General features: G+C 34.5%; 1 protein-coding gene across 3 annotated transcripts; it reads left to right on the top strand.

Moving 5' to 3' along the window:
* The first annotated feature begins 6,858 nt into the window (after positions 1-6,858).
* Positions 6,859-11,937, top strand: LOC148867701 (uncharacterized). Of its 3 annotated transcripts, XR_016110840.1 has the most exons (3): positions 7,115-7,303; positions 7,794-8,707; positions 11,212-11,937. XR_016110840.1 is itself a non-coding variant. In XM_088981348.1 (2 exons), the coding sequence occupies exon 2, from the start codon at positions 7,882-7,884 to the stop codon at positions 8,653-8,655; it is 774 nt and encodes a 257-aa protein (XP_088837474.1). In that variant the 5' UTR covers positions 6,859-7,303; positions 7,794-7,881; the 3' UTR covers positions 8,656-9,060. The 3 variants fall into 3 exon arrangements, 2 of the variants coding, with proteins under 2 accessions (XP_088837474.1, XP_088837475.1); XM_088981348.1 differs by lacking the exon at positions 11,212-11,937 and having other exon boundaries at positions 6,859-7,303; positions 7,794-9,060; XM_088981349.1 differs by lacking the exons at positions 7,115-7,303; positions 11,212-11,937 and adding an exon at positions 7,342-7,512 and having other exon boundaries at positions 7,794-9,060.
* The last annotated feature ends 478 nt before the right edge of the window (positions 11,938-12,415 follow it).

Raw genomic sequence — 12,415 nt, forward strand, 5'->3', positions numbered from 1 at the left:
TGTGTGAGGATGCTATTTAACCTCTAAAAATGAAGAATATGATAAGAAGCAATGACAATGAAGAAGCCAAAATGAAAGAAAAGAAGGAGTTGCGACCATGAATATACCTAGAGCAGTCTTCAAAACATAGGCGGTGATGGTCTTCCTCATTTGAGAGAGAATGCAGAAATGAGATAGGTTTTTAGTTTTGGGTTAAACAGGGAAAAAGTCGCACCATTTCAAAATAGGTTGGGGGTATTTTTTACTTTATGATAGCTCCGAAATGCATTTGAGCATGTTAAGAGCTGGGCCGAGCGTTTATGGCTTTAGATTTGAAAAATAATTTCAGATGCAATACCAAATGAGGCTAGTGTCTGAAAAGTAGATATTTCAGACATTAGATCTCTAAATAAAGTTATCAAATGCCCCCTTAAGGTATTAAATTCCATTTTCTCTTATTAAGTTCTATATTTTTAATTTATTTTTCACTAATAAATGCTACTAATCAGATATATGTTAATATTTTTAACAATATAAACCCATATATTTTAAAATCGACTCGAAAACAAAGCCTATGAAGTCATAGTTAGGTAATAACATTTTTTAAATAGAAATAAATATAGAAATTTACAAAAATTAGACACATTTATACTATTTTTATTAATTGAATTATAAAATAAGTGTAGTAAACAAAAATAATTTTTATTGTTAATGAAAATGGAATACATAATTTAAAACCGACCAAAAATGATTAATAATAAATAGTTCAACTTTTGGGTTAAATGTGTTAACCTTTAATGTCATAAATAAATAATAAAAATTAAGAAACTATAAAAATAAAAAATGATAAATACATAAATTTTGCAAAAAAAGTGCATTTAGGCACATGTATAATATTATGTACTTATTATATTAAACAAAAAGTAAGTATAGCATATTAGAATTATTTTTACAAATAAAAATATAATAAAAAATTAAAGAAAAAATTAAGCACATTTATAATTCTATATTTACACTAGTATTAAAATCAATGTTTTAAAAACTGACAAAAAACGGAACCTCTTTGGCTTCTGGTTTCTAGGTCAGCGGTTCAGCCGTCCAGTTTGAGTAGGTCAAACTAGTAATATGTAAAGTATAATTTAACTTTTTATTTTGACCGTTAGATTATAATTAGGTTAAAGTCCACCACATATATACATTATTATGAGAAGAGAGTGTGAGACTTTGAGGAGGTGGCTGGTTAATGCTTAGAAGTGAGAAAAAAGAAACAAAACATGTAGAAGAGAAGGAAGTGTTGTTCAGAGGTGGTTGTCACCATGTTCACCAATAATAGTAGTAGTAGTAGTAAGAAGAAGAAGAAGAAGAAGAAGAAGGAATCGTTGGTGGCAGCTATATCCATGTTCATCATCATAGCCACTATAGCATTGTTTGCCCTACTCTTCAATTTTTCTCATCTTTTAAATCCCAGATCGCTTGCCTCATTGGTGTATCTTAGCCTTTAATATAAGATTGATATTTAACCTCTCATCTCTTGCATCAATTTTTTGATTTCTTCATTGGAGTTGTAATTTTTTTTTTTTTTTTTTTGTTACAACTTAAAAAGAATTATAGAAATAAGATAACTCAAAATCAAAATGGAAAAACTAAAAACCCTAACTACTTTTTGCCATTTGAACGATACTATGACATATGAAAGTTTTTTTTTTTCATTTTCTAATTTATATTTTAAAATAAATAAAAAATTTAGAATTAGTTTGAAAGCAACTCGAGAACGATTAATTGGGTCGAACATTTTACCAATTAAACTGTCCAAGTCAATGGTTCTCTTACCATTTCAACTTTTTTTTTTTGTAAAATAGCGGTCAGGGTCAAAATGGAACCAATGACCTGACCAATTCCCGAGCTAAACGGTTTGATTGTTGGATTTGGTCAATTTTTTTACAACATTGAATAAAATACTCATTTTTGAATTTAGTCCCTATTTAATTGTAAATTGAACTATTACTTTTCACTTCATTCAGTTCACTCTATTTAAATCTAGCATTTTTTTTATAAATGAACAAAAGAAAAAAGATGCATCGAAAAGATAAAACACTACAAAAAGAAAAGTTTAGCCAAGCAGAATGGCCTGTCAATGATACTTGAAACTTCACAATTCAATCTGATTATCACATATATGGATGAGGTATTTATGTAATTAGATTTAGATTTTGCAATCTACATCTGATTAATAATAATAAACAAAAAATAAAAAATAAATAAAGTTTATAAAAAATTTTGGATATATAATTATCATCATTTAGAATTGCCGCTATGTGTGTGCCCACTTACTAGTACATAGATATGTATTAATCCATCACTTAGTTAAAGATCTCACAATCTCATTAACTAATTTAATCATTTAAAACAAAACTAATTTAAAAACAAAAAGAGTGAAGGAATTATGCGAAACCAAACTCAAACTAGAGGCGTCAATTGGATTGAACTTGGTCCAACCTGATCCATTTCAATGTGAGTCCACTTACAAATGAACTGGACCCAATCCGGTCCAAATCCAATAAAAACTTTATAAAACAATAATAACAAAGAATTTAAAATTGCTTTACATTTGGGGCAGATATAAAAAATAAGTCAATATAAAAAAAAAGGAAAAAAGGTTTGAACTAGTGATTCATAAAAGGAGAAAACTTAAAAAATAAATACTATGATCAAAATTAACCAATGGAGGTCTGGCTCGTTGGTGTATTAACTGATTTGTTTTAGATGATATACAATCAAATTCTGCAACCAACATTTTGAGGGAAAAGGGATGAAGGGGGAAGTTAAACAAAATCTAACAAAGGGATCAACTTTAACCATTACTTCAATGGATTTCAGCAACAACCTGAAGTTGAGAGAAAGGGGTTTTACTTTTACCGATTCAAGATATAACTACCTACCGGTCCTACCCATGCCGATCAAGTTGTACAAAATCAGTATGGACATTACATGCAACCATGAACCATCTCGACCTTGGCGGGCCACGCGGAATACGGGTTACGGCAATCAATCAAGGGGCTTATGAATGTGAAAGTTATTTCAATCCTTTACCAAAAACGTTATTCCAATCTGACGGTTCCCTTTACTAAGAAAGTTATCCTTATAGTTTAGTTAATTGATTGTTATTCATATTTTGTTTTAAAGTATTTTTGTCGTTTTTAATAATTGTCTAAAACCTTCTTTGTTAATAACTTTACGCTCTATTCACATATGATATTACATAACTGTATTTTCTTAAATTCCTAAAATACCCATCCTGTGACTTATTCATCATCTTCAACATAGAGCTCTACCTTCTCCCTCCATGTTTCATGGCCAATTGAATGGAAATTTTAGGAGAGCACTTAGTTTGTAGTTGAAATTCACCGACTATTTTCGCTTTTTCATTATTTGCGAGTCCTGGAGATGATGCACTATTTCCGTTTCCACTGTTCCCGGAAACGGTTGAAATTCGAGAAGAACTCTTCTCCCTCCGGCTTTTCCACTGTATAACACTAGGGATGATGCACCGCACCGCCTTTGCCTCTTCTATTCCCTGGAAAAGCCAAAGGAATTAACATCTTTAATTCCGATAGCCAAATCTCAACGTCCAAGAGAATTTCACAATTCATGGGGTTGATACTCCCCTCGGTCCAAGTGTCGTACATTTCTAGATGCTCATTTGACGAGTGTTGCAACCTCTCTGTACTCGAAAGTTGATGATGATTCGTTTCTTGATGATGCAGTTAAGGTTTTGAGAAGTAGAAATTACAGCGTAGTAGCAACGTCAATGGTTATGCATCTGACGAATCTAACGTGTGCCACTGTCACCGTCTTTGCACCTCGTGACATGAGTCTTTTCACCCTTACTATCCATTTTTCTTGCCGTATATTAGGACTTGGTTCAATTCTTATTATTTTTCATTTTTATCCAAGATGAATTTATAAAATGAAAAAGAATGGGTAAAAATAATGAGAAAATATTATTATGAATCAAATGTTTTTTTTCCTAAAAATGGATTTCTTTTAAATGACAAGTGTCTTATGTTACTCATTTTCATTCTTCAAAAAAAAAATTGTCGATATTCACAAACCACCAACCTAGGTCTCCAATAGTCAATGTTTATCAATTGGCAAAGATGTTTTTGTAAAAGTACTTTCATAAAAGTGATTTTATAAAAGTACTTTTGTAAAAATGCTTTTATACTTTTGTAAAAGTGCTTTTACAAATGTACTTTCATAAAAGTGATTTTATAAAAATGCTTTCGTAAAAGTACTTCCATAAAATTACTTTTATCAAAGTAGTTTTTGACAAAAGTGCTTTCATAAAAGTATTTTTGTAAATGTATTTCCATAAAAGTGCTTTCATAAAAGTATTTTCTTAAAAGTGTCTTTATAAAAGTGTTTTCATGTAAAAGTACTTTTATAAAAGTGCTTTCATAAAAAGTACTTTTGTAAAAATGCTTTCACAAAAGTAAACATCTCTCAAACAATGAAATGAGCAAGATGGGACATGATTATTTTTAATGTCGCAAGGTAATCAATTTTTGTGTTATGGGACTGATTTTTCATTCTAAAAAGAATGTGGCCGGTGTGCAAGAATTTTGTAACCAATCACTCTAATGTTATGCATTTTTGCACATTATTACCTAGAATGAACAAGAATTAAGAAAATGAAGCCCAAGATGATGAACCAAAACATGGCCTTAGCTTCTCCATTTGTCCGATCCTAAGAGTCTAAGAACAAATCAAAGATCAAGACTCTCGTTTTAATCAGGAAAAAAGATTGTAGTTCGTTCCTTTAACAACATTAAAGTCAACAGTGCACAACAGTTATCGTTTCTTTACTATCGCTCTTCCCATATGAACTTCGAATCCTACCAATTTGTGGGTGGCTGGTCAGATTTTAGCATTTCTCCAATGTCCGCTGATCCTCCATATTTCCCATAAACCGATGCTAGAGTTTTATGTTAATGTGAACCGCATCGTCACTAATTATTATTCCTGATATTTCTATTTCTGTTGTTCTCTACATATTCATCTTTGGTAATTGTACATTAGGCTGCATTGGAATTAGTGTAGAACATCATTGGTGTAAAAATCCACTAATAATATTTTACATTGAACCGTGAAAATGATTGTTGCTTTTTGAAAAATACAATAAGTGGAAGAGGGTAAAATTTTTGCATCGATATAATTAATGAAATCTTTACATCGATTTAAAACTTTATGTTTGATGAGATTTTATATCGATTATCAACGTAAAACTCCACTTCATCCAAATGCATGCAAAACTGAACTAAAGTGGAGTTTTACGTCGATTATAATTACACGCTCATTCCAAATACCTACAAAACCGAACCAATGTAAATTTTACATTGGTTCTTGATTTACATTGCTTTTAAATGCTGCATTAGGCCTTTAGTAAATACATTCACTAAGAAGAGGGAAAGGCAAATTTTTATCGATTGAGTTTTATTTTAAAATTTAAGTAATTATGGAGGGAAAATTTAACATTTTATTTTTTTAGTTAACATTTGTTGATATTCTAATATAATATATAAACAATAAGGATTGATGATATAATTATGGGTAAATTTTTTAAACTACCCTTATGGTTTAGCTAATTGATAACTCTACCCATGTTGTTTATATATTGTCTTAGAGTACTCCCTATGTTTTCTGATAATTGTCTAAAACCTCTCCCATTGTTAACTTTCTATCATATTCTGTCATATATTCGATACTTTTTCAAAAATTCTGACTATACCCTTTCGGCCTTTTAATCGTTTTTGTAGTGATTTTTGGGAGAAAGTCTCCTTACCTGGAGGTAATGATGCTTTTCATCTCCCCCTCTTTGCAACTACTTCTGAGTTTGTTTTCCATTCCCAAATCGTTGAAAACTATTGGGAAAGATGTCGAGAAAAGGTGAAAGGTCCAATTACGTCCTCAGCTCAGAATGCCAAAATGGACAAGAAGAAACATGTCTTTCGCTCTTCTAGAGTAGGCTTGCAGTTCCCTGTTGGCTATATCCATCGTCTCCTGAAATTTAGGCCGGGTTGCAGCTAATGAAAGAGTAGGGGCAACAATCTTGGAGTATCTTACTGCAGAAGTCTTGGAACTGGAATTGGCAGACAATGCCAACAAGGATCTGAAGGTTAAATGTATTACACCAAGGCATTTGCAGCTTGCAATTTGAGGGGGTGAAGAACTTGATATACTGATCAAATGAACTATAGCTGGTGGAGGTGTAAACATCCTCCAAAGACTATACGTTTGAAGATTGGCTGAACTCCTTTTCTACTATTGAGGCTTTTCAATTATGAGAACCATTCACGACTGACGCTGCCATGTATAAGTGTAATACGAGTTGTACCTCCTAATCAGAAATAAACTCGTCAACCATCCTTTGTACATGGGCTTAGAGCTTACAATCACAATAGCTCCATACATCAGCTACGACACTCCTTTTAAGCCTCGTCCAATGATTAAATTAGACAATGTGATTGTATGCCTCCCGATTAACATTACAGCTGATGATTCAGAAGTTTTATAAATAGATTAGAAACAAGATTGGATGATAGGGCAGCAAAGGAGGAAGAGGATGAGGAACATAGAGGGATTTCTGACGATGATCTTGATGGAGGAAACTTGTTCCTAGCTCTTTGAGGCAAAAATTCTAGCGTCACTGACCCAAAATCAATAACCTTCTTCAATTGCTTCACACTCCCTGCATTTCCAATACATTCTGGATAATTGTAAATAAGAAAAAACACAGAGCTGATAGAGGGTGACGAAGGCACCCATCTCACTATAGTTTTATTTATGAGGTATATTATTGCTTGTGAAGACGATAGAAGAGAATGATATTGAGTTGCCGTATTACGAACTGTCCCCCCAATCCGGAATAGAGTCTATTCAATGGCAACGATTTCGGACGCGATTCCATTTTTTGCGTTGGTGACGACAGTGCAGCGATGATTTCGTCAATTGATGTTGTCAAACTATAGTAAATTGAGGGTTGAAAATTTGAACTAAAATAACGGGTAAAATATCTTTTTACGTTAATGGTAAGAAGTAAGTGTATAATTAGTCAAGGTAGCTTACCATTAAGGATAATTAAAACACAAAAAAATTCCAATCGAATAAGACTGTGTGGGTCTGTTCTCACTCTAAGATCTACCGACATAATCGCATGCCATTGCCAGTGATTGTTCGGTTGTTCCAAGAGGTGTCCGTCGGTGCCCTCCACCCCAACTTCCCTCTACTACTCCGGTGAAAGAAGGTTTCGCTCTCGCTGTCGCAGGTACGTATTTGAACCTTATTCCACGCGGTTCCACATTTGTTTCATTTATTCTTGTTCATTAATGCCTACTAACGTGTTGAAAAACCCTAATATGCTTGAAACCTTTTTCGATTACGAAAGCAGCTGCACTCTTTTTCGTTGAATGAGTTTTTAGCCTAAGATCTTGCTTGAAAATATGGTTTTATGCACTGAAGGTCGAGTGGAACAAGGTTTTTATTGATATCTGTTTGACCTTAGCGTTTTTGCCTTTGCAAAACTCAGCGTTTCTTTTGGAAGATAGGGTTAGATAATATGGCTTTATTCAAGGACCTTGATCATCCTTCCGACTTTGATTCGTTAGTATGTGAAGGGTGTAGGTTTTAGAACGTGGATTTTCCTTCACATTGTGATTTTTATTTCTTTTGCTGACGGATTCTCATGGTCTTTTGAATGGATAGTTAAGATTTTGTTATTTTTAATCGGTAATAAAAGGCTTCGGTTTGAATTGCAGAGTTTTTGAAGGATTCGGGATTGCAAATTCTTGTTTTGCCGGGGCTGGGAAATCTGCTTATTCTGATTTGCCTTTTCTGAGGTAGAAAATGTCTAGTAAGAAAGAAGAGAAAGCTCAGGTGGCAGCTGAGAGAATCAAGGCTGCCGCTTTGACTGCTGCAAAGGGTCTTAGCCGTGCTCAGGCCGAACGAGCGGCTGCAGCTGCAGCCCGGAATATAAATGCTTATGGACAGAAGGAGGAAGGACCAAGCCGTTGGCAGGAAAGGAAAGAAGCCAAGCGTCAGATGTATCTAATGAGTACAGAGAAGGCAGTGAAATTGGGTGAAAGGAAAGACCTTAAACCCTCGGTTTCTTCCATGGGTGGAACATCTTCCCAGTGCCAGAAGTGTTTCCAGACTGGTCACTGGACGTATGAGTGCAAGAATGAACGGGTTTACATCTCAAGATCCTCTCGGACGCAGCAACTTAAAAACCCTAAACCGAAGATGAAGCTATCAGTCTCTTACGAATTGGATAACCCTGATATTCAGAAGGTCCAGAAGGGTGAAAAGAGTAGCAAGAAAAGTAAGAGGAAGCATCGATCTGATTCTGACTCGGGAAGTGAGGATAGCGAGGCTTCTGTTTTTGAAACCGACAGTGGGTCATCATCAGTGACAGAGTCAGATTATTCTTCTGATGAGAGCAGTTCGAGTTACAGTTCATCATCAGATTCAGAGGATGAGCGAAAGAGAAGAAGGACGAAGAAACAGAAGAAGAGAAGGCACAAAAAGTATAGCTCATCATCTGATTCCTCCGACTCAGACTCAGCATCTGACTCTGATTCTGATTATAAGAGTAGCAGAAGGAAGAGTAGAAGGCGCTAAGTGAAAGTTGAAACAGCCACAGATGAAATAAGATGCAATGTGATGAACTATGGTAATAAAGTTAACCTTATAGCGTACTTGTGTTTATGGCTTATATCTTTACTTGCTGTTCGTGCTTCCTTGTCGTATGGTTCATATCTAACAGCAAGGGCCTTGAACAGGATGTGCTTGCTCATGAAGCTTTCTAAGTTAAGCATGTCCTGGTTGTTTTGCCAATGTGTACTGAATGTAACGGATGAGAAATACTGTTGAGGATTGTATTGCATTTTGTTCTCTGTGCATTTTCTGGATTTTGATTTTTCTTGGCCATGTAAATAGGGCAGCGATGCTGTCTGTGATTGACAGATGCTAAGTCAGACATTTACCCTGATATAAAGAATATGATATGTTTCTAGGATTGTTATACTTATTTGTTTTGATAAAGATTCAAGTAGTCAACAATATGAATCTTAATGGGATTTTGATTTTGGATTATAGTATTATAAAACTATAGTATTGTTATACCTATAGTATTATAGGTGAATGAATTACCTCAGTATGCTGAAGAATGAGAAGGGAGAATGGATGAAAGTAGATGAGATAGCAACTGAGTTTAAAGAAATGAAAATTAGCAATGATATAGGGATGACAACAGATTTTAATGAATTAACACAGCTGAAGATAAGTCAGGTTGAAGAAGAAGATAGAATGGAGATGGATTTCATTCCAGCGTCCATGAAAACCCTAGAGTTAGTTCCATCACAGTAGCTCCCTCTCATGCCCTGCTATGACTGGAACTTGATTGTTGCCATCTTTTGAGCTTCCCTTACAAATCATCCCTCAGTGTCCATAAAAAACACTAGATTTACTTCCATCTTTTGACAGAGCCTCCAGACGCCCTCGGGGAGAGAAGTTTGGGACCTTTGGGTGCGTGCAAAGATAAAATACAAACTTATTATTAGAATGACATTAATAAGATAAAATGCAAACGTATTATTAGAATGACATTAATAATGGGTATTGGGTAATCCTTTATTCTTAATGAAATTTGTAATTCTTTTTTACTTTAATGAAATATACTGTCAACTTGAAAAAAAAAACAACAAACAAAACTGCAGCCAAGCCATCAAGGAGACAGAATATTTTGATCTCCCATGTAGCAGGAGATCCAGACCCGTTAGCAAATGGATTTGATGTGGTACACAATAAATTAGCTTTTGAATTGTTAAAACATAGGAAACAAAAATTGGGTGGCAGGGTGTTAGCATTTATTTATTTATTTATTTTTTGTGGGTGGGGGGTGGGGGTTGGTTTGAAAGACAGTAATCTGCTTTGATGCCATCTGCAATGGAATTATTTTATTTTAGTCTTGCATATCACCTGAAATTTAAAGCTGTGATTATGTTAAGACTTATGAAGGGCTTGACTGCTTCTCTCATCTTTTTTCCAATATTTTTTCTCATTTAAGATTTGGCTACATGGCTGGATATGGTAATTCAATTATTTATTCGGTGGGACCTGTTGAATCCCAATTTAGATTACTCCCCCTGATTTGATAAAATAAATCTTGAAAATTGGAATTATCCATTGATTAGAATGTTTCTGGATGGTTTATGCAGAAAACATCTAGAAAAACCATATACACATTTATTAAAACTGGCTGGTGAATCAAATTACTGTGTACTTACCCATCTTAAAGGTAAGATGGTTACTGGTTAGTGTAGTGGGAAATCCGGACTCCATTACCTTGAACTCCATCTCTCTAGCCTTTTTTTAATTGCGGTTGTGAATTGCGATCACTTCATCTTATTTTCTCCAAATTCGTATTCTTTTACATGGGCAAACAGCATCTCTTTGAATCTTACCCTTCAAAATAAACCTCTTCCTACTCTCCATTTTCTACTTGTACCGTGAGTTCACAACTAAAGTGATGTTTTGTATCGTGGCTATTTATACTTGAAATGCTTACACATCACTGCCACCTAGGTGTTTTGAGTTTAAATGCAAATTTTCTGGTTGGTTGATACTGTTTCGAGTTAAAAGTCATAAAATGCCTTTTCAAGAAAGTGAGAAACATAAACGAGGGGGTGTTGAGGGGAAACATGGATGATGTTTCCTCCATCAGCTACCCATCTGAAGAAATAGTCCAATGACCTCTCTCTTGCCATGTGGCAGTGTGGAGATATATTTTGGTGCATTGCATTGTTTACTAGCAAGGATGGATGTGTATCATTTTTTTTTGTCAAAAGAAGCAGCAGCTTCATGTATTACTATTGGCTAATAACTGTACAGTAGCAGATTGTCTATGATCATAATTTATGATCATTTGGCCTTCGCATGCAGCATATGCAAGTACGTGAGCAGCTTTGTTATAGTTTCTATTTACATAAACAAGCAAAAAGAGTGGTGAGAGATGTGAGTTTGGTCCAGTGTATCTGCTCCATCCATTCTGTTGGTTTTCCCTTACTAAGAGCTGTATCAGGTTTTCAGAGTCACTATATACAAAAAGATCCTGGTCTGTTAGGATAGAAGCTGCTTTTAAGTCCTGCTATTAACTCCTTTATTTCTGCTTCATAGCTTGTTGCAGCCCAGCAAGGTCTCCCTTCAGGAGTGATTTCTCCTGTATTTCGTTGGCAGAGGAACCCTCTTCCCACGTTCCCTGTTAAAGGATCAAAGGAGCCGTCAACCTGCAGTATATTGTTTATAGAGGTAATGCTAGGCGGTGTGTCTGTGTTCATGCTTCATATCTGTTTGAAGATAAGCTGCAAGTAATTATTTATATGATTCAAAAGATCTAGAGGCTCTATTAGGGTCTTTTCAAACACAAGCCTGTTGCGGGCTTTCCATATCAAGTATGGTGGAGCTCAAGTGTGAACTTGATGATGGTTGAGTTTAGCCAACCTGTGATGATTTCATGGGAAGGTTTATCTTTGATTTTATCTGGATTCAGTCCCGTTTGACTGTGCTACCAGATTGCACGAGCATATGGGCAGGTGAACAATAACTGATGCATGGTTTCTGCACTTTGCTTACAGAAAGAACAAGGAGCCATGCAGTGCACTTGTCCTTTGTTAGGATTGCATCCCATAAAAATCTCCACATGTAAATTTTATCCTTGATTTTATCATTGAACACTCCTAAATCCTACGTCCAAAACAGAAGTTCTTTTGGTTACATGCTTATGGAGCAACTAGACCTGTATACAGATGGTAATCTGTGTGATAGTGAGCCAGTGATCAAAGAATATTTATTTTTAAATTTGATCATTAGATGCAAGATCATTGTGGGATGGTTTCACTTTCACATCAGTATAAACATTTCAGCAATGTCAATACCATACCAAACACAATACTGTTCGTTTACCAAAAAAAAACACACTACTGTTCAGAGCCAAACACAACCTAAGCTTTTCATTTAAACGTTTGACATAAATATCGGCATTTCATTCAAGATTAGTCAGCAAAAGTACTAAATCTCCTTTGTGTGTGTGGTGGATGAGTGTGGAACTGAAAAGGAATTAGATCGAATTGGGTGTATCAAATTTGATTCGTTAAATTTGGATTGTAATTGGATAATTGGATATTTGGATATTGAATAGTATTAATAAAATAAAATGACAATGGTCAAAAAGTATTTTATATTATTAATAAAATGAGTTAGAAATGACATTAAACAAAATGAATTGAAAACTTGTAAAAATACGAACATTTGAGTCGATTTTACTTACACATACCAAGTTAAAAGTTTTATACCTATAAGCAATCTGCATTTAAATTGAAAT

The sequence above is a fragment of the Nelumbo lutea genome, chromosome 3 (genome assembly GCF_056320005.1).
Source record: "Nelumbo lutea isolate HS-2025 chromosome 3, American lotus-T2T, whole genome shotgun sequence".
Taxonomy (NCBI): domain Eukaryota; kingdom Viridiplantae; phylum Streptophyta; class Magnoliopsida; order Proteales; family Nelumbonaceae; genus Nelumbo; species Nelumbo lutea.

What these genes read in the sequence shown, in the direction of transcription:
- LOC148867701 (XM_088981348.1), top strand. Translation starts at nt 7,882, where the DNA reads ATGTCTAGTAAGAAAGAAGAGAAAGCTCAGGTGGCAGCTGAGAGAATC.